Source organism: Chlamydotis macqueenii, chromosome 1, assembly GCF_036417535.1.
Source record: "Chlamydotis macqueenii isolate bChlMac1 chromosome 1, bChlMac1.mat, whole genome shotgun sequence".
NCBI lineage: Eukaryota > Metazoa > Chordata > Aves > Otidiformes > Otididae > Chlamydotis > Chlamydotis macqueenii.
The window spans coordinates 76,262,660-76,284,258 of NC_141556.1; the positions used below are offsets into that span (position 1 = coordinate 76,262,660).

Genomic DNA, 21,599 nt, shown 5'->3' on the forward strand with positions numbered 1-21,599 from the left:
TGGAAATAGGAAAAATATTAGCAGAATATTAAAGTGTTAGACTTAAGGAAAGCAGATTGTTAAGAAAATTGTTAAGAAAAAACCTACGGAAAGCAAGTTTGTGTGAAGTTTCTTAAAGAAACAACACTAAGGACAAAGCACAAATGAAGAAACATAAGGGCTAAGCATTCAGGGAATTAGAAGAAAAGTAGAAATTGCTTAGGGATGTTGCATGTTTCCACACTGGGTGGGTCAATTCAGGGAAGCAATCTCAGTTGTTGGTGGTTAGTCTTTGAAAACAGATGGGAAAACAGGTAAGATTCCAAAAGAGTTGACAAAGGAAAATACCTTCTTTTAAAAAGGAGATTGCGAACACCACAGCAGTCAATAATTTCAATTTACAAAAATATTGTGTAACAGACTTGTTTGTAAGTAAACTAAAAACTCAAGTTGAAAGCAACAGCCAATATGTATCAGACCAAGGCAAAACACTGCTATTTCCTCTCTGACAGTGCAGCATGTCTTATCTTGACTTCAGTTGTACGTCAGGTATAAGTCAGATCTTGACTTCAGTGTGACTTCAGTGACACGATTTTTGGCATGATACTTTCACAAACCATGTAAGGAAACACAGTCACAGGAAGATGCTCATAAGCAAGGTTTACAGGCTGTCGGAAAGCCATCTTTCAGCAGCTGTCAATGTTTCCCTGTTAAATTAGACACATATTGACAAGGAATCTAATCTGGCCTCTTCAGTGATTTTTATCAATGACTTACAAGGAAAAAAAAAATTGCAGATTATATCAAGACGAAAAAGTTGCAAGTATGGAGGATGAAATCAGCATTCAAAGGCATTCTTAAAAACAAGAGAGGGAAAAAAAAAAGAGAGAAATACACTTGAAAAATAAAAAAATCCCTAAGATATAAATGAATAAGGACAGACAATAGCTTCGAAGCCTACCAAGCTTTAATGCGCAAAGCAAATATTCAGGAGTACATACAGCATTTGCATTTCCTCCAACTTGCATGCATCTCAGCTGAAACCAAGACCAATTGGAATCCAGTTCTGTAGATCTAAACAGAAGGAAAGATTTTTAATGTTATCTCCAAAGCCATTTAAAATCTATGTTGTAAAGTGTTTCTCTCCCCTCTTTTTTTTTTGTAAAGCAAAAAACATGCATCTATAGTAAAAAAAACCTGTGACAATGCACAATGTGCAAAACAAATTAATAAAGCCATGTAGAACTGCTGCAGTTTTTCAAACTGTGAAAGTTTGAAAAAAAATGTACCCTCTGGCTAACAGGTTTTCCTTTTAAAAAGCACTGATAAGAAGCATTTCAGGAATCACATCTGTCAACAACAGACGACAATCACAAGTAGTGAACAAAAGGGACAATTTGAATGTTATAAAACAACAAAAATTTGGGGCTCTGTGAGTATGAGAATTAATACTGTGATCATTAGGAAATAATTCTTGAGAGGCCTCTTGTAACGCTCTTGTATACAGTGAAAAGGGAGCAGAGGAAGAATTTCAGTTGATGGAAAATGGCTGCTTTTATCTGCACCCCATTCTTGGAATCCACTGCTCTCACTCACTTCAAGTAGAACCTTACATTTCAAATATGTAATTATTTATGAAGCCATTAAGGCCCAGAGGCCATCAGTTAGGATACTCACCTGAAATGTGACGAGGTCAGGGTGCAGATTTACTGCACCAGCTGTTTGACTGAGCTAAACAGCTGCCAAAAGGGGTAGCCCTTTGCACTACCCTATTACTAGCACTCAGGTGACACCATAATGAACTACTTCGGGAAGCAAAGCTGGCAAGATGCTATTTAGCTCTCTAGACTGGTTTGCTGGGGGTCACATCTTCTTTATGAGCATTACACTGCAACACTGTTGAAGATAATAAACTAATATTTGCCTCAGTTTTGATTTGGAGAAGCAATAAAACACTTCAACACACTTACTCCATTCTTCATTTTCAACATCTTTCATGTACAAACAAATCTGCCAAGCAGTGTGCACCACTAACACAACAAGCAGGTAACAGGGAATAGGTGCACGGTACAAATTCTACTGAACCTTACCTATTTACCTAATTCCCAAGTAGCTATCAGATACATCAAAGCCAATACAAACATTAAAAACGTCAGAATCAGTAGCTGAGAGAAGAATGGGTTTTCCTCTCTAAGCAGGTATCTGAGCAAACAAAAACATTAAATTACGTCATTTTTACTATAAAAATACACAAACTACTTACCGAATGAAACTTAAATGAACACCAAGTGATCGATGGGTTCCTGAACAATCAATACAGAGAAAAACTCCATATGTTATGCTTGCCCAGCTAGGGTTCTTCGCTCCACAGTCAAAACATACCTTAAGGAAAATAAAGATCAGTAACAGGATTTGAGCATAACCACATGTTACAGTTGTGTTACAGGTCATGCTAACACCCTTGCAGTGATCAAACTTAACTAATTCATCCTTACAGCATCTGTTGACATGAGAACTTTATATTATTCTAATTTTATAAATATAAAAATAAATTACACAATCTGCCCACACTTGTGTGTCTTTTCCTTAACTAGACAGGACTACATTCCTTCCCCGTTTCCAGTTATAACCAGTGTACACATGGATCACAGGTTGAGAAACCACGGGTCAGAGAACCCACGTCAGTCTAGTTCAAACACACATTTAACGCAGTACTTCCAGCACTACTGAAATACGAATGCGCTTAAGAAATATCTTCCCAAGGGCAGGCTCTCTTCATGGTGTACCACTGAGCCTATTCTTTCTTCAGAAAGTACCTGTGACCGCAGTTACCAGCAGCACTAATGACATCATTACCTACTTTCCTATATAGAATCCTTGACCCTTCGAGCAAGCCTCTGAAATCCAGCTGTGTGAAGAAAGCATCCGCACTGTGTACTGCCTAGCCTAGCACGCTCCGCCAGACATGACTATTTGTATGATGTATCCCACACGTATGCTGCATCAACCTTTTAACTGTCCATAACACAGACCAGTTAAAAGCAAACACGCCCATAATTACTGCATCCAAGAATTTCCTATCCTCTGCCACCACATCAGACTCCTAATACGCAGCCAAAACTACAAGAGTAGTACATCTCATATACTTTGCAGGTCTGCAGACCACAGCTTTTAAGTCCTGTTTCAGTTATTCTAAATTTTGTACTTCTTTGACCAAGGAAAGCAAGACAAAAAAAATTTCTCTGATATGAATCAATTTTCAAATACACAGAAGGACACAAATTTAAATAGAAACAGCTATTCCTAGTTAATGCCATATGCACATGTCTATTCCTGTATGAAAGTACTTCATTATCTGATCAATGCTTTTTCAGGCATATTTATAAAGGCCGCAAAGAAGTACTTCTACAGTAAAAACATCCATCTATAGGTACAGTCAGTGGCATCTACTAAGAAACAACTCTACAGTGAGACAAGCTTTTACACACAAATCAATGGAGTTCCAATCTGCAATTTTATCCTTTAACATCCTCCTATAAATCTAATGCATCCTCAGACCGCAAGGGAAGTTCTAGCTACACACAGAAAGAAAAAAAAAAGTTTCTTCCAGGTCAGCTGGGGACACATGGTACATCCTACACGCAGGCCACAGTGCTTCCAGCACCTCCTCATCAGGCTGGAAAAACAAAAAGTTAAGTCTCCTTGCTAGAAATTCCATTCACACAACTAAATAGAGATTTATGTCTCTATTTTTTTTTAGATACTCAGTCAAACCTGAGATTGCACTGAAGTCAGCTCACCTATTATTCATCCAAATTAATTTCAAGTACACACCCAAGAGCAGTCCGAGGCTAAACTCCTTGTTTTAGTGTGGGTATACTTGAGCTTGTACACTACAAATTTATCAGGCACACGCAAAATTCAGCAGCATTAGCTCCTCCAACATGTGAATGTTTTAAGTCACAGCTTCAACTAGGCTAATGACCAGTAACACAAACAGAAAGCATGGAGGTCACAGTTTCTGTGTGTGCAAGTCCCCTCTTTCTTTCTCAACAGAGACTTCATGTTTATTAATGCCAAGCCATTTACGTATCCCACTACTGTATGTGGAAATGGGGTCATTCACTGACAAACAGCAGAAAGAAGAAATAAGATAAAAGCTACACAGAATAAGTGACAAAAGGAGGGGTTAGAGGGAGTCCCTGAAACAAGTACAAGTGGAAAAATGATATACAGGGAGTAAGGGAAAAAAAAGAGAAGCAACTCTTCATGTATGCCATATTCTAAGAAACACATAGCTTTAGTAGTCAGAAATTATTCTCTTTTTCCCAGTGCTCTCCAGTCTTTGAAGTAGTTCCTTAAAAAAACAACAAGAGCCTCATATTCACTTCAAATAGGCTATTTTCAGATTTTTTTTCTTACAGGGCCAAAAGGAGGATGGGGACAACAAAACAGGAGAAGATTCTGCTTGAAACTAAAGCTAACAGAACAGCCCTGGTCTCGCTTCTAATAAAGGAGAGTAAATCAAATTTACAGACATAAGTTTTGTGGAAATTCCCCGGAGTACAAATGGGAAATAAGAACCTTAAGTATCAGTGGGTGGTTAAAAAAATATCCCATGTTTAAAAATGTTCACTTATAAACATCCCTAAAGATTCTGCTCCGCTCCCCGGTACAATTAGAAGCACTTCTTAATTTCAACATCTTAAAAGTTAGTTGCATCACCTTGGAAGCCATCTGCCACAAAGCAGTATAGCTCAGTATCTTCACTCATGCAGGACTCCCAGCTATTTACCAGGCACTTGTGAAAATTCTTCATATGCATAAACACTGCAGCTTTTAGGATTGTGATGCAAGTAGGAATATCTAATTTCCTTGTAAAAGTAACGTAAGAATTGCCATTTCTACTGTGTTACGCAAACATGGAACAGCAGCATGTTTCAGATTCGTTTTGCTAAAATAGCTAAATAATTATTAAAAAATCAATTTGAATGATATGCTTAAATAATCTATTGCTTTTAAAAGACACTTGCACTCTTTTTGCTTATATCCTGTTAAAGCATTTCAGGACAGCCTAACCTCAGTAACAGTCACTTCGGAAAAAAGAAGCAAAAACCTTAATCAAGATGTTTGTACCAGAGCAAACCCAAAGATTTGGGTATAATCCACAGCAAGCAGTCAATAAATCATACAACACCCTACCTTGCACAAGATATGTATGTTAATAAATAAATACATAATATATATTGTTATTGGATATGGAAATGTAATAATACATAGCCTACAGAAATGTTAGTTTTGGCACTTCAGAAGAGGTGAGCAGGTTCAGCAAGCTGACTTATCCTTGAGGTCACAGTTACACAGACACTTTCAGCCTCCTATGTGACAGGTCTTCTGCCCCAGAGTAGCTCAGCACCTCCCTGTGCTTTTGCCATTCCCAGCGTGCAAGGCTACCATACAGCTGCATCAACACTAAACCAGTTAAAACCCAGGAGGCAGCTTCACACTTGGTCAAAGGTGATCTAAATCCAAGCAGCTGCTCTCTTAGTTACCAGCCACTGTATCCAGATATGCTTTCCTTCTTCTCTTACATCAGCAATAATCATCACTTATCCTACTAGAAACCAGCACTGCACTGCTTTCACTCAGAGCAAAGGTAAGTCCAACTCACATCACAGCCACATGACCAGTAACGCCAATGTAAGGGAGTGTTTGCCACTGGAAGATGATGAGACTGCCTATTTCGAAAGTGTTGTGGTCTTTAAACAACTTAAGTGAGACGAGGTATACTGTACTCTACTCTGGGGCAAAAAAAACCAAACCACCCTCCAACACACACACCGTAATAACGAAACCGAACAACTGATAAACCACCACCACAGCACGCATACTTAGTTTTCAGAGGGTTCAGATCCTTGATGTGGATGTCCAAGCAGGGACATGAATACTATCATCAAGGAAAGAAAAGAAAGAACAAGAGAGAAGGGAATTAAAAACCACCACTTTCAGAGGAAGATATTTATGCCAGGTTAAAAGAGGCTGTATAGCACAGCCTCAGGGTTAAAGTCTTCAAAACAGGTGAGCCTTACAAACACTTAAGTTAAAATACTGGGTAGCTTCAGGACTATGAGCATTTTTATAATAATTGTAACATGCTTGTTAAGTGTCATCAGGTAGCTCTGTATTACGCAATACACAAAGAAATACCGAGAACTCAAAAAAGCTGTTTCTCATGCTACAAAAAGTAAAGGAAACTAAGATAAAATTACAGATAAGTTAATTTAAAGACAATTATTCAAATATCAGTCTAAACACTATAATCCACAAATTAAACTGCATATTTATTTAAATAATTATTTTCCTAAGCTCATGCGTACTAAGAACTACTGCAGAGCACCTAGCACAGTGTAAATGTACACGTCTGCTTATAGTAGACAGTAAGCTCAGATGCTGCACAGAAGAGATACTAGTTCTTCCCAAACTGTATACAAAACCAACATAGTTAAAGCACATTACTAAGCTTTTAACCCAGAACCTTCCCAATATTAGCACTTTCCCATGTCTCTTTCCCAGTAGAAAAGCCTTACAAATAAAAGGGGCAGACTTCATAAAAGGAATATGAGAGAAAGGAAACAAAATAATATGTAATGAAAGATGAGAGGATAAACTGATGGTACAACAACTTAAAATGGCTGGTCGGATACATGGGCATGGTAGAGATGTGAGTTTTGAGATCTAAACTATTGATGTTTCCCAGTCTCTTTCCTCTCTGTCTTTACAGGTCAAGACTAAGCTTCACTGCAGCGTTAATAGCAGTTCTCTGCACCTGAGCGACTCCTTTCAAATTGACCTACTCTGAATGGCAGCACACACTGTGCCAATACTGCTTTGTCAACATCGGCACCGAATTTCTCTATAGCACCTGATGCATATGCAAGGAGAGACAGATACGCCTGAGCAGCCACAGGTACCACAACCACCTTACTAAGTCTAGCACAGTAAGAACAAGTTCAGAACTGTTCGAGGCACTCCATCCTCAGGTTTTCCACTCTCACCAGCTACAGGCAGTATCTTCTGATTCTCTCGTGATCTCAACACAAAAAAAGCATCACAACAGCATTACAGAACTGCTCAATCTTTTAAACAGAGCACCACCAAATTTCAGGAGCCTGTAAAAGATCTCTCTGACTGTTCCTGTTGGGACCAGGACCTTTCCTTGATGAACTTTTTACCCCACTGCAAAGACAAGTTTTAGGAATGCTTGTGTCAGAAGCCAGTTGGCAAGCGTCCATCTTTGAGCTATGCTTTCTGAGCAGCCAGACGTGTTGTGTCCACTGCCCGTACAGTCTTAAATGGTTTTGTGTTCAAAGTGTGGAAGTCAGTTTTGGACCAAAGGCAGACCTCCAGATTCATATTCCCAGAAAAGAAAACCAAGGTGTTTCTTCATAATGCTAATCCAAAGTTTCCTAGAGTATTTTTCAGATACGTTCACAGCGCGTAGCACAATGCCAACACAACGGAGCAGACGGCACTAAAAAGCAGCACAGGAGCCCACAGCTGCAGAAGGCAGTTCTGCCACCCAGCTCCTCTGCCATGTCACCTTGCAGTCTGAGGCACCTTTCCCAGTTCACAGCTGGCCACCGCACACCTTCATATGGAAGGGACACTAAAAAACCAACAGGGCTTTACAACACTGAGGAATCAAAGTCAGCACTGCATGAGGCTAACAAGAAAACATCAAAACATCAAGCTTTCATTGCCACAGCAGTGGCTGTGCCACAATGGGCTTTGCTTTTTTGATTTAAAAAAAAGAAGAAGAAGAAGAAGAAGAAGAAGAAAACCACATTCAACACACTAGGTTGTCACTGTTTTGGAACTTGTTTTTTATTTTTAGCTGAGTTGACCCCCACCTTCCAACACCCCTTAGGCACCGGGTACCCGGGAGGAGCTGCGCTTCCCTAATTAAGGGCTTCACCCACAGCACCCAGCGGACCCGGCGGGGAGAGCTGCCCAGCCGAGGGGCAGAGGCTCTTCCCCCACCTCCGGGACGGTCGCCCCCGGGTGCCGCTACCCGCTGGGGCCCTGCCTAGCCCTCGCCTCCCCTCACCGGGCACCCCCGGGGCGCCGGGGGCTCGGCGGGGCGGGGCGTGGCGGGCACTCCCCCTCCCCCGCCTCGCCGGCAGTGCGACGTGTCACAACGGCGGAGCGCAGCCGTTGCCTCCCCCCACCGCCGCGGCTTCGGCCCGGCGCCCTTACCTTGTTGGTGGGGATGGAGCGGAGCCGCTTGAAGATGGCGGCAATGTCCTGCTTGCTGGGCTCGCACATGGCGCCGGGCGGCAGGTGGGGGGGGGAGGGGGCGAGGCGGGAGGGCTGCGAAAGAGACGAACCGCCGCCGCCGCCCGCTCGCCCCGCCGGGACGCCCCACGCCACCGCGGGACGTTGGGCTCCGCTCGGCTCCGCCCCGCCCGGGAGGCGGTGAGGCAGCGCGCGCTCGCGCGCGCGCGCCCTCGGCCCAGCGGGGCGCGGCCTGCGGTCGCCGGCGTGGCGCGAGAGGGCGACGGCTTCCCCGCCCTCCGCCGCTGCTCGGTTGCCCTGGAAACTGAGCGGCTCCGCTGCGTCAGCGCCTTCCGTTGGGCACGCTAACCGTCACGGGGGGGACGGAGGGGGGTGAGAGGGGCGGGGGGCGTTAGGCCCCGAGGTAGGGGGGCGGGCACCCCACACAACGGGGAACGAGGGGCCCGGGAAAAAAACCGGCGGAAGACGACCAGGGCCTGCTCTGTCCGCTGGCTGTGGGAAACGCGGAGCAGCCACGTTGCCCTCAAGACAGGTGACAAAGCGCATTATTCAGAGGCATAACATACTTGTTTCTGCTCTTAGGCTCAACAGGTAGGTTGCAAGCACTCTAAAAGTTTTGGTTGAAAGCATCGTTGCCACTCTTCCCTTACATTGAAGTACACAGCCAGGGAGAAACGCGTCAGTGCCAAACCAGCAGAATGAAAAGAAAAGCAGCATGAAATAATAAAACAGAACAACAGAAATACAGTGAGGCACTGTGTAACGTAACTGATATCCTAAATTAGAAAAACCATCAGTGCCCGAACTGTGCTGCCCTGAATGTGGTTGCATGCAGAGAGCTTCCGTTGCAGTGCTCTCCCTCGCGCTCCACCTCACAGGAGGATTATTGATCGCTGGGGGCACAAAGCTCAGCAAAGGCAGGAACTGTTTTGCTAAAGAACCCTTGGGCCAGGTTGCTGCAGAGGTTCTGCAGGAGCCCCTCCAAGCCGCTCATGGCCAGCACTGAACTAAAGCAACCAGGTCCTTAAGAGAGGCCCTCACAAAACAGTGCAAAGACAACTTTGTGGCTCAACGGAACTCAGCTCGGCAGGGGTGAGATGATCCGCAGGAGGATCTTCAGAGCTTGGCATCGTAGCACTCCTCATCAGAGACCATCAAGGATCACAAGGCTGTATCCCCTTCTCCCTTACTCTTCTGACAGAGATAGGTAAGGCTGCATAGTTATCCATATGTGGAAAAAACCCAGAGTTTAGACAAAATTTCTATAATTCTGTCATTTTCTTTCAGAAAAGTCTATGTTGGGGGAAGCTCTGGAGATTGTCTGCTCCAACTTTCTCTTAAAAACAAGGCCATAGATTAAGTAATCTAGCCTTCTAAATAGCCAGGTTCAAGGCTTTGCATTAAAATCTACCTTCAGCCCCTCAGCCTTAAACCTCTGTCACTTTCCATGCCTCAAGCACAGGAGTTTCACAGTCTCGCACAGAAGCTAACAACTCCCAGTTCTTACTGGTCGGGAGGGAAGTCATTCAAGGTGATGAGACAGATTACTGTCTCGGTTCAGGCCACGCTGCGTGAGGCAGGCACACAGTGAGCGCAGCCTTGAGCACTGTTTCACAGAATTCTGCTGGAGCATGTGTGCTGTCCCCACACTCAGCCCTCAGCACTGTGACTCGGAGGCACGCCCTGGCCCTGTAGCACCTTGCTGATCACCAGGAGCCAGTCCCTAGTTATCCTGACAGACAGCTGAATGCATTAACATTTCAATCTTCTTTTTGGAGTGCGGGCATTTGCTGGCAGCAGGCCAGCAGCCTCTTTACTCCAGAAAAAAACTGTGTTCAGTCTGGCATTATCACAGGTAGGAGGCCTGATCAAAGTATAGGATAGCTGTCCAAAAATCCATCTGTGTGCACATACCCAGCTAACATGGGGACTAGACTTTAAACATCTGAGCCTGTAGAAGAGTAAGTAGTTGCCTATTCTATACCAATGTACATAATCACCTCCCTTCACAATCACTTGGCATCAAAAATACCTAGCGAGAGACCTCCTGTTACAAAGTGAAGCTTACATTTCAGGAAGACATTGCCCGTGTAGTTGTAGGCACTGCACTGGGGATTGCCATCCCAGCCTAAAGCCACTGGCTTCAGAGGGAGAAAGAGTTGCCAAGAAATTTCCACAAAGGAAAAAGAGAATCTGTTACATCAGTGTTGTAAGTACTATTAAAAAAAAAAAAAAAGGGTACAGTCTTGCCAGTTATTTGGAACAATGAACATCAGAAAAACAGTCCTGAAAATTGATCTGTCTGTCATGATCCTAGAATAGGACAATATTTATCATTCCATACTTTTCACAGACTCAAAGTGTATCTTTGGGAAGCACATGCCAGTAACACCACACTGGGGCTGGTTCTTCTGCCTTCTGGTGGCCTCCTATTTTGGAAAGTGGTAGCTCTCTGCCCCCGAGTTGGGATGTCAAAAAGCTGCTAGCTGTTCAGAGCCACTTTGCACACACAGCTGACAGATCTCCATCAGGAAGTAAGTATATCAGCCCTTGAGAGTGTTCAGACACACACACTGCACTGTCCCTACCTGGTCTCACACAGCGTCTCTACCCTAAGGCTGTACTTTGCAATTCAACTATGTGGATGTGCATGCTAGACAGATTCCTGTTGCAGGCTGCAAGCTCAGCTGATTGCTAGCAGATGAGTTCTAGAGAAGATTGAAGAAAAACATTTGTCACATGCTTATGAACCTGAGGAAGGTAAGCAGGTCCTGGAGGCAACCTTATAGAAGGAAGGGATGAGCTGGTCCATATCCATCATGGGAAAAGGTAGTGCTTATAATTCACTGGCTGCTCTGCAGATTAAGTAAATAACAATAATAATGAAAAAAAAAAACTCAAAAAAAAAATTACCTTCAAGATGAGAATTGGAGCATCCTCTGGTGAGCAGCTGTTACATGCAATGCAGGTCCTTACCCAGGCCCAGCAGCAGACCAGCACTGGGAGCAAGACTGACTCCCCTGATCCTCGGCAGATTTTAATCTTGACAGCTGCCCAAGGAGCACAGATTCCTTCCCTGGTCCCATTATTCACAGCATGTTTTCTTTGTTCGTGAGAAAGGATGCCAGTTCATTCCAGAAATTTTGGAAATAGCCTCCATATCCTATTCCCCCCCTAATGGTGACCTTGCCCAGCCCCGGGGAGAAGCAAACTAGAATCTGAATACTGGAAGCAATCAGAATAAGCCCTGAAAAGTGATGAATGTTTCCAGGGAAGAGAGGTGGGCCTCTTGTTCTTCAATACATTTGTGGTTTGAGTGGTGCAGAGGGGAAGGCACAGAGAGAGAATAGCAGCAGTGGTGGGAAAGTGGACCACAACTGCTGCTTTGCCAGTTATGCCTCAGTTTATAATACTATGTTTTGCTGGCGGTTTCCAAGAATGCGCAAAATACATTTATGTGCATTCCCAGTGCACACAGAACCGTTTAAAAATTGCTTCCATGCCAGCTGGGCTGACAAACATATACATGGAGGAAGACTGCTATTTGTGTACCCTCAGAAAAAAAAAAGCCTGGCAAGTACAGCATTCCCTATTCCATTCAGGTGCAAATGCAGAGCAATTCACTGCCAGCATGCCAGAGTATGGCATTGGATGTTGCTGTTTTGCAAGTCAAAACCCAAGGGCTCTTATTCTTACCAATAACTCAGAACACAGTTCCAATTTGATATGAAGAGAAGATTTCATGATGAGGAGAAAAAAAAAAACAAAACAAACACAGCCCACAGCAGCTGTGGAAACTCTGTCCTTGGAGGTTTTCAGGGCCCAGTTAGACAAAGCCCTTAGTAACCTGCTCCTAGTTCCTGCTCCTCCCCACTTTGAGCATGAGATTGGACTGGAGATGTTTTGAGGCCCTTCCTCCCTGAAAGATTCTGTGCTGCATTACCTTTTATTCTCTCATTTCAGGAACAGAATCTGCAGCTCTTCCAGTTGACCCCTGGGTATGCTTTCAGCTACAATTAGCAATACCCCCTTTCTCTGCATACGCAGGCTAGACATGAAATGGATGGGTTCTCCCCTTAATACTTTGTTGGCACTCAATTTTGGATTGCCAGAGCTACTCTGCGAGCTGACGCAAGATAAGCAAAGCAACCTGTTCCAATGCTTTCTCCTATTCTCACCTATCCAACTGCTGCAACAAAGGTCTCCAGCTCCTGGATCTTGCCAGACAGTCCCAGCAGGATGTGTGAACACAAAGAATAACCGTTCAGGATGATCTCCTGAGAACTGTCTGTTCTCTAGATCTTTGGCTGATTTGATAATCAGAGATAGGCACTGGCATCTGCCTGGAGTTGTATGGAAATTACATGTTCAGTGGCCACTTCCTTAGTGGCCACCACTTCCTGTCTCACAGCTCTAAAACATTTGCTGCCATTCCCAACCTTGAAAGATTTCAGTTCTGTAAAATTCCATTAGTGCTGTTCTCCAGTTATTATCGAGCTTCCAGGTGTTGCTTTCTCCTCACATTGCCGCTGACAAATAACAGAATATAGGTATAGTCCCAGGTCATGCTAGCTAGATCTTCATTACCCTCCCAGTGCCAACAGCTCCCTTAGAGCCAGAGGATAAGTGTGAATTGTCCTTGATGTCCTTTGGAAAACGTGGTCATACTGAGTAAAATTTGTCGCTGCTCACAGCTATATCATGCATAATGAAAATATATTGCCTCATGACAGCTGTAGCTCAAGAAGTTTTAGGCCAGCCTACCTCTGCAAATGATATCCTCAAAGACAAAATATAGTTCCAGACATGTATCATTCCAGTACAAATAATCCAAACAGAAAGATCAAGCATCCAAATGCTTAACTCCCACAATACGGAGATGAAGTTTAGTAACTACATTAAAAACCAGTTGAAACCAGTTAAATACATCAATAACACATTTTTATTTAGTACTAATGCATTGTTTGTACCAATAACATCAAAAAAGCATAACCACTTCAAACAGGTGAGGTTTCTTGGAGCTTTCCACTTTGAAAGTGGTCTATATCTCAACAACATTGCCCAGTACAAAGCCAAAAAGTTACTATACTGGAATTTACAGACAGCCTCTGCACACTCAATCAGTTGTGCTTAGGTAAGCCTGTTTGTATTAGCAATGCAAGGGACTTGCAAAGCTACAGCTAGAAGCAGCACCCCATTGCAAGACCTACCTACATTTGCCACGTGATAGCATTTCATCTATGCCAGGGCAATCAAATTTCAGTGATTTCTGCATAGGGGTTCTAGAAATATCTATCATCATCATACTTTACAATTGACATGGTGGTTTACCTCACAGGGCTGGAGATTTCATGCGCCATGCAAAAAGGTGATCTAGCTGAGGTAACACCTAACTTGGATTTTCAGAATGTTCTTGCTAATGCCCCTCATAAAAGCCAAAGTAAAAGGAAATGATGATTTAATATACCAATGATGAACTACAGTAATAAAAAGTAGGAGGCTACCAGTGTGTCTCTAGAGGGATTCAGGCTCGGACTTGTAGATTCGAGTATTTATCTACAAAAAGGGTGAGTAGAAAGGTGGTAGTTTATTGATATTAAATTACTTATGATCACAGAAGTGGAAAACAGCTGCAAAATGATCTTGTACATACTCATTTACCAGATAAAGCAAAAAGGGAATTTCAAAGACAAATGCAAAATAAAAATACAGTCTGAACCTCTCTAATAGGGTCAAAACTAGCAACTGCTAAGAAAAAGGTTCTCTTTTCTGAACTACTTCATTTAGATCTGCACAAACAATAGTTTGGGGTGCAATTGTTGCTAAAGCAGTGAACCAAGTTTTCAAAATTACGAGGAATTAATTTTTTTCTTGTTTCATAGGAACAAAGAGACAGATTGTTGAAAGCCGAAAATAATATGGCTGATGTATCACTGTATGTCGTCCTGTTCCTATACTCTTCCCAAGGCACCCACTACATACCTGTGGGACGGACCTCGTCTGACTCACTAGAGTCATTCTTAGAGAAGAGGTTACACCTTCTGAAACGTGGACAGTAAAACTTTCAGATGAACATAGGCACTCTCCCCTGAGTGGAAGGTTCAAGAAGTACCAAAAATATTTTTTAAGTTTTGTGCTAAAGGATTAATACAGTATTACACAGGAATCTGAATTTCTAACAGGAGAAAGCAAGAAAAGCAGGCTGAAAGTGATACATACTGAGCATTAGCAGGCAAACTGCTGGGTGTCAAACACTGAAGGTACTGTCTACTGCAGCAATTACCACACAGCCCTTCTTAGGTTCTGAAATTGCTGTTTAGGTGTTCAAACAAAATGAGGAAGTAAACGTATTCCAGTAGAACTGGGATTACCTTTTATTCTCTCATTTCAGGAACAGAATCTGCAGCTCTTCAAACTGACCATTAGGTATGCTTTCAGCCACAATTAGCAAGCTCCCTGTTGTTTTGAGGTCAATGAACAACTTTCTGCCAAACCAGAAAGGCTGGAGAAAGATTATGTAATCTTAAAGTTACTTTTGAAAAACAGGTGCAACACCAGAACAGGAGGCATTGCTGCTGAATATCCAGCCTTCAGTATATCATTCTCTATTCTATCCCTTTTCTTCTTTGTTTTACAATAATATACAGCTAACAAATGTTATTTTAAAAATCACCTAAATCATACCAGATTAGTAGAAAATCATCTCATTTGTCTACTCTGATTTCCCACTAAAAGCCTCAGTATTTCTATTTATCTCCAGTTGTGAAACATGCCTTAATTTTTGCTTTGCAAATGTTACAAATAATGATATTATTGGAAGAAAGAAGATACTAGAACAACAACAACAACAAATATATATATATATATATATATATATCAGCTCAGCCATGGTGAGGAGAGTATTAATACTTCAGACAAAGTTCACAGACATCTCAACAAGAGATAATAGTGATTGATTGGCATATTACACTGAGGGTTATTCTGGGCATCCTGTATGCATACAGAAAATATCATCTATGTAGATGTTCATATTATGGCTTACAAGTACATTGAGACCCAGTTTGGGGAATGTGTGTTCAAAGCTTTGGTGTCAAGCTTTCAGCCTCAGAAGCAACAATTTAAGAGGAATTTTAATATTACTTTATATTGTGCATTAGAAACTGCTTACCTCTGCACCTTCTCTAATAAAATAGCCTGTTATTTTCCTGAAAAGATTCTCTTGATATTCCACCTTAACTAGATTAATTAGTGTTATCAATTACTGGAAATAAATAACAATATTACACTGAAAAAGACAAAGCACCTAATTTTTAAGTGATCACTGCAAATATTCAGATTAAAAAGTCAACAACTTTTAGGCACCATGTGTTTTCAAAGCATTCAAGAAATGCTATGCAAGTGGCAAGTATTTTCACACTGTAAGGTTGAAACATGCTCAAGGTTACAGCAATGTTCAGGTAGCTCAATCAGTACAAGCAAATATACACCAGTAAATTCTGAAACATACTATTTCCCTTCAGATTTTTAAAGGAAACAGAAGGGACAGGACAGGGAGAAATTACATTCTGAGCATCCTACTCTCCTTTTATGCCTTTTAAGTTTAATCCTGTGAAAGTGAAGTATAGCTGCTTAAACCCAGGCTAAACTTAGAAGAAAAATTTCTCTACTGTTGCTCAACAGGCTTCATTACTTAACTAACCATAGGAGGGCTTTTGACACAGCCTCCCATAATATCCTTACAGGCAAAGTGATGACTGGATAGAAAATTGCCTGGACTGTCAGGCTCAAAGGGTTGTGACTGGGCATACAAAACCTAACTGACACCCTGAGGGATGGATACTAGGGCCAATATTACTTAATGCCTTTATAACCCGGATGATGGGACAGAATGCACTCTTGGCAAGCCTGCAGATGATATCAAATTAAGAGAGAGATTTCAGAGGGCCACTGCTTAGAGGGAGCTCAGCTCTCAAGAAACAGACTGACAGGAACTTCAGGAACACCAAGGGCAAATGCAGTGTCTTGTACCTGCAGAGTTACTCCATCTCAACAGGACAGGCTGGATGCTGACAGGATAAAAAAAAAGCTCTGCAGAAAAAGAGCTGGGGATCTGAGTGAACAATGTGAATCAGCAGCATGTCCTTGCAGCAAAGGCAGCCAACAGCACACCAGGCTATATTAGCAGAAGTGTAGCCGGCAGACTAAAGGTACCTCATGCAAAAGTGTAGAGATGGTGCCAGACCCTTCAAGGTGCATAAGCAACATGCAAGAGGAAACACGAGAAGTTCAGATACATTTAAGGAAAAAAAAAATCCTTGTGGTAAAAGTGATGAACCACTAAAACAAGCTGCTCAGAGGTGGTGCACTCTTCATTCTTGGAGATGTTCAAGACTCACCTGGACAAGCCCTGAACAACCTGCTCTAACTGGACTTACTTTGAGGTCCCCTGGCTGGGCTAGGTGGCTTCCAGAAGTCCCTTGCATTCTCATTCTAAATTTGGCTATGATGAGTATATCTAAACTTTATATACTAGATAAGGAGAGAAAATCCATGTTCTTAAAGCAAAATTCTCATCTAAATTCATCTGTGCAATGTAAACAGCTGTCCATTTAAAATGAGGATGAAAGTAGTAATTTTCATTTGATGAAGTCCGTTTCCCAAAGTTCTAATTGAAATGAAGTATAAGAGTTGCAAGCATTTAAAACGGCCTAGTGTTTATACTTGTTTGTTAGTGCCAAATAACTTCCTAAAAATACTTCATTATTTTTTAAATGTTTGATAATAAGTTTGCTGTTAGCTACTGCTACTGAGTATTATGGAAAACCTTGTCCAGTTTTGGACACCCTCCCCACCCGCACTCAGTACAAGGTCCTGATAAACTTGAGAAAGTGCAGCAGAGGGACATGGGGTGATGAAGCAATTTGTCTGCAAGGAGAGGCTGAGGGAATGGGGCTTGTTCAGCCTGGAGAAGAGATTAGTTTGGGAGTCCCAACAGCAGCCTTCCAGCACCTTACAAGGAGGCTACCAAAATGACAGAGCTAGGTTCCATCCAAGCACAGCAGAACGATACACAATGCTCACAAATTGCAATAGGGCGGGTTCTAACTGCAAGTAAAATGGGGGGGGGAAAGAATTATAATCAAGCATTGTTAACAGTTTGAACAGAGAGATTATGAAATCAGTCTGTGGACATATTCCAGACTAGCTCAAGGACCTGAACAATCTGGTCTGAATGCAGAGTGGACTGTGCTTTACGTAGGACACTGGACTAGAGACCTCCCTTGGTCCCTTCCACTTGGATTTTATGGTGCCTTCACCAAGCTGGACATCCAGCATAAAGAACTAGCACTTCATTTAGATCAAAAGATGCAGTATTTGTGGGGGAGACAAGAAAACTTTCAGTTAGCTATCACAAACACTACTACGTTAATCACTTGCCAATCAACAAGAAAAGTCTCACAAAAGGCAGAAAAGATTCAGATATTATTAAAAAAACGCTCAGCTGCTCCTGCAAGCTATATCAGACTTGACTATATCACAGCAAGCAGCATCACAGTAGATTCTGTGTACCCATAAAAGACACGGTCTCCTTTACTTCCATAAACGTTTTGCTGGAATGCCTTGCCAAGCACCCCTGTGCACTGCACCTCCCTTTTTTTTTGTGGCACAATGCCACTGATGATGTATCTTTATGGCTCTTTCAGACAACGCAGATTTTGTCACCTTGAATTGCAATGAAATGCACAGATTATTTGCTTCATAAGACTATTTCCACAGACACTGAAATAGTAAGAGGTGCATTCTGTGTATTTAAGAGATTAACAGATTTTATTGTTTTCTAAAATATTTTACAATACAGAGATCTAAACCAGTAATTCCCGACAATTTTACTAACCATCTTGTGGATGAACAATTACGTTGGTAAGTTTTCCTTGACAGACACATACATACATCCACTTTCTAAGCTTGCACATTTTGATTCATTGAACATGACGACTAAATGTATCTATAAGCTCAAAAAGCAAACTATAAAGTCCAAAACTATCAACAGTGTTTTATAGTTACCTCAAAATAGATTTGTTAGCTTCATTACAGTGTAGCTTCCTAACATAGCATATCTACTTACCTGGTACTTAGGGGTTTTTAAACACAAATCTGGTATAATTTTACAACCCAGTTTTAAATGTCACAAATGCATACTATTTCACATGGTTACAGATGACAGAGTTGTAACTGCAAACAAGTGTAGATTTTACAGTGTTCTACTACAGTAATCTGTGTAAGGACTAAAGCTAGTTTATATTTTGACCCACAATTTTATCCACAAATACTGATTTTGAGAATGTTAATGTATTTACTGTAGACTTCAGAAAATCTAATCACAGAATACTTCATCTATTGTACAGTAATGAATATGGCAGGAAAACAGATTTTAAAATACCTATAATTTAAACTCTTAAACCAGTCTAAATCTTATTGACATCAAAAGGCTTGATAACTAATAGCCACACTTTTTATATTTTGGAATATCAAATTATATGTACATATACACAACATAGATAGGCTCTTAATAAAAAGCATTTAGTCTATTTTACAGTCTTCTCTGTTCAAAAAAATTAGTCTTCACAGATTTAACATTTCAAATCACCCAAAAAATAATTAGCAGTTTAAAGGAGATTATTTTTTTCCCTGCAAACATGGAAATAGCTACTATTCTGGGGCTTACGCATAATTTCTCTTTCTTTAGAGTGCCATTTAAGATCTAGATGGAAAACTCTTAGTTTAAGTGTCAAACCACGTAAACAACATTCATAATAGAATCCCAACCCATGACACCTGCAGATATCTCTGCTATAAATCACCTTCTGTAACAGATATTTATTAAATACAGTATTTGTTTAACAACTTCAAGCCATGCTGACAACATAGAAAGACTACTACAACATGGAAAGAGTTTTCATTCAGTCAGCTGGTGACTAAATCTATGTCATAATTTAAGTATTAATTGATAAATCCAAGCATACAAAAAGGTGCTTAACTACATAGCATTTAAATAAAAAAATACTGCATCTTTCAGACACTGCTAAGAACAAATAGAAAATTAACTATAATAATTTTTAAAATTCAAGTTGCAAGTTACTGAAGGTCACTTAAAATAACTGATTAAACAAAAGTGAGCATAAGCCACATACCTAGGGTAGGATGAGGCACAAGCATAGAAAATGCAAAGATGTTCAGGAGTCACAATAACAGACCATGTGGGAAGAAAAAGCTTTAAAAGTAGTTTTCCTATCAAACTATTTTTTCAACCTAACCCCTTTCCTTTGCATTGTGCACAAGTTGTGAAAACAATGTCAAATTATTAGTTCAAACTTTTGTCGTTAAATCACCATGATTTCAGCATCAAGCTCTCGCTTTTTCATTAAAATATATACACTCTATACATCATTCAGCTTCCTCTCACTTTAAATATATACTGTACAGGCTTACAGAGCATTTATGACACTTCTGCATTAACTTTGTCCTTTGTCACTGGATTGGTTCTACATAGTTTGCTGGATATAGCCCAACTTGTCCATTGTCCAGACGTCCTTTGCACCAACCCTGCTCATCTTCATTCTCCATTTTAGTTAACTCATCCCCTGCAAAAACAAGTAACATTGTTAACAAGTTGTAACCTTTTAAGTAACAACAAGAAGATAATATGACAGTTATTTACGTGTCCACTTTTCTTCCTCTGCCCATCCCAAACCCCAGTAGAAACTCCCTTCTTTGCTCTTTATGCTTTTGATACTAAAGAATGCCACTTACATATGGGATGAAAGGCCCCCAATTTCAAGAAAACAGGAAGAAGCAAGCTACTGAAACTAAAACATTATGCTGATGGCACTTCAAAAAGGTTATAGCATTTTTTTAAAGCACAATAAAGAATGCAAACTTTTGAAGTTACATACACTGTTATTTCACTGCAAGATCAAAGACTCCCTTCTATCTAAAGGGTGTGAACAGACAAAGATAGTTGTGGATAGTACAACTACCTCTAAATAAGTAGAATAATCCTACATTTTTGTCCCTCAGCAAGATGTCAGTGCAAGTGAAGTGTTTAATTAGGCTTATGTTAATATATATTCTTCTAAGATTTTTGTGGAACAAAAGGAAGAAAACACTACAAACATTAAGATCTGGCAGTAAAATTCTCTTGAATTATACTTGCAGCTTTTCAGTATACCACTACTAAGCTGTTATGCAGAAAGATTTAAAGGAATCTTATACCTTACACTTTGTTACATCTCTGTCTCTCCTTTCCTCATCTTTTGAAGAAATATAAGGATTGGGATTTAACTTTCCCTTTTATTGCTCTAGCTTTATACTGCTGGAAACTGATAACGTAGCTCCGGAAAAAATAGCTAAATTTGTTTGCTAACTTACATAGCAAAAGCTTACACTGATTATCCATTCAGACATTTATGAATTAAAACATAATCTTTATTTATGAACTATAACATAACCTTATTTTGACTGTCATTTACATCTAAACTTCTACATCCTCAGGAAATACTTTAGCATTAGGGTGTCTGCAGACTCCAAGATGCTGTATATGAGCAAATCAATGTCCACCTCAGACAGGCAAAAAAGGCTAGACTGAGTAGCAATTATTTCCTCATGTACAACTTACTTGTGACAAATTATTTCCCTAGTTAAAACTGATTTGTGTTTCATCTTAGTTAGCAATAGGAAATACATGCTGAAGATATTAACCACTTAATACAGTCCCAAATGGCTATAAATATACAGAGTCTCGGTATCATTTAGGAGAACAAAAACTAGCTTAGGGGCTATCAATTATTTGGTAGAAATGGACAAGCTTCATATTAAATCTCAGATATAAATCTTCTGTAGCTCCTCTGTTAGTTAAAAAAGGTTAATCTTTTAGATAAGATACGAACTAGAGGAGATGAGGCTTGCAAGTTTACCAGATAACTAATAAAAGAAGAGAAGAACTAATAAAAGAACGTTATGAACAAATGTTTGGCATTATGGACTGTGGAAACATTTTACAGTTTTTGTACACCACTGCTGCAGAATGAGAGTGTACAACTTCAAGCCTTCCTGCCACTTCTATGAAGTGTATTTTAATAAAGAGTGAAAACAATGACTCTCAAAGCCACACTGCATTAACAGGAAGCCCCAATGCAGTTGCACTTGTATTAACAGCTAGAATTTGGAAACTCAGTGATCTTGGAAGTCTATTTAAATATTACCACTTTTAAGTGTCATCTGCACAACAGTTACAACAAAAGCAGTCTTTAACAGCTGTGATAAAC

General features: G+C 40.8%; 2 protein-coding genes across 7 annotated transcripts in view; both read right to left on the minus strand.

Moving 5' to 3' along the window:
- ARFGAP3 (ARF GTPase activating protein 3) overlaps window positions 1-8,422 on the minus strand; it is a 35,125-nt gene extending 26,703 nt beyond the window's left edge. The window contains exons 1-3 of the mRNA XM_086757386.1: window positions 8,236-8,422; window positions 2,243-2,361; window positions 981-1,053 (exon numbers count right to left, since the gene is read on the minus strand). Of these exons, the coding sequence (XP_086613512.1) occupies window positions 981-1,053; window positions 2,243-2,361; window positions 8,236-8,304 (261 nt within the window). The 5' untranslated portion in view covers window positions 8,305-8,422. The remainder of the gene's footprint in view (window positions 1-980; window positions 1,054-2,242; window positions 2,362-8,235) is intronic.
- A 9,638-nt stretch (window positions 8,423-18,060) lies between these two features.
- The window catches only part of PACSIN2 (protein kinase C and casein kinase substrate in neurons 2), a 63,014-nt gene continuing 59,475 nt past the window's right edge, over window positions 18,061-21,599 (minus strand). For all 6 annotated transcript variants that reach the window (XM_086757405.1, XM_086757413.1, XM_086757427.1 and 3 more), the window contains one exon: window positions 18,061-19,916. In XM_086757405.1, coding sequence (XP_086613531.1) covers window positions 19,804-19,916 — 113 coding nt within the window. In that variant the 3' untranslated portion in view covers window positions 18,061-19,803. The remainder of the gene's footprint in view (window positions 19,917-21,599) is intronic.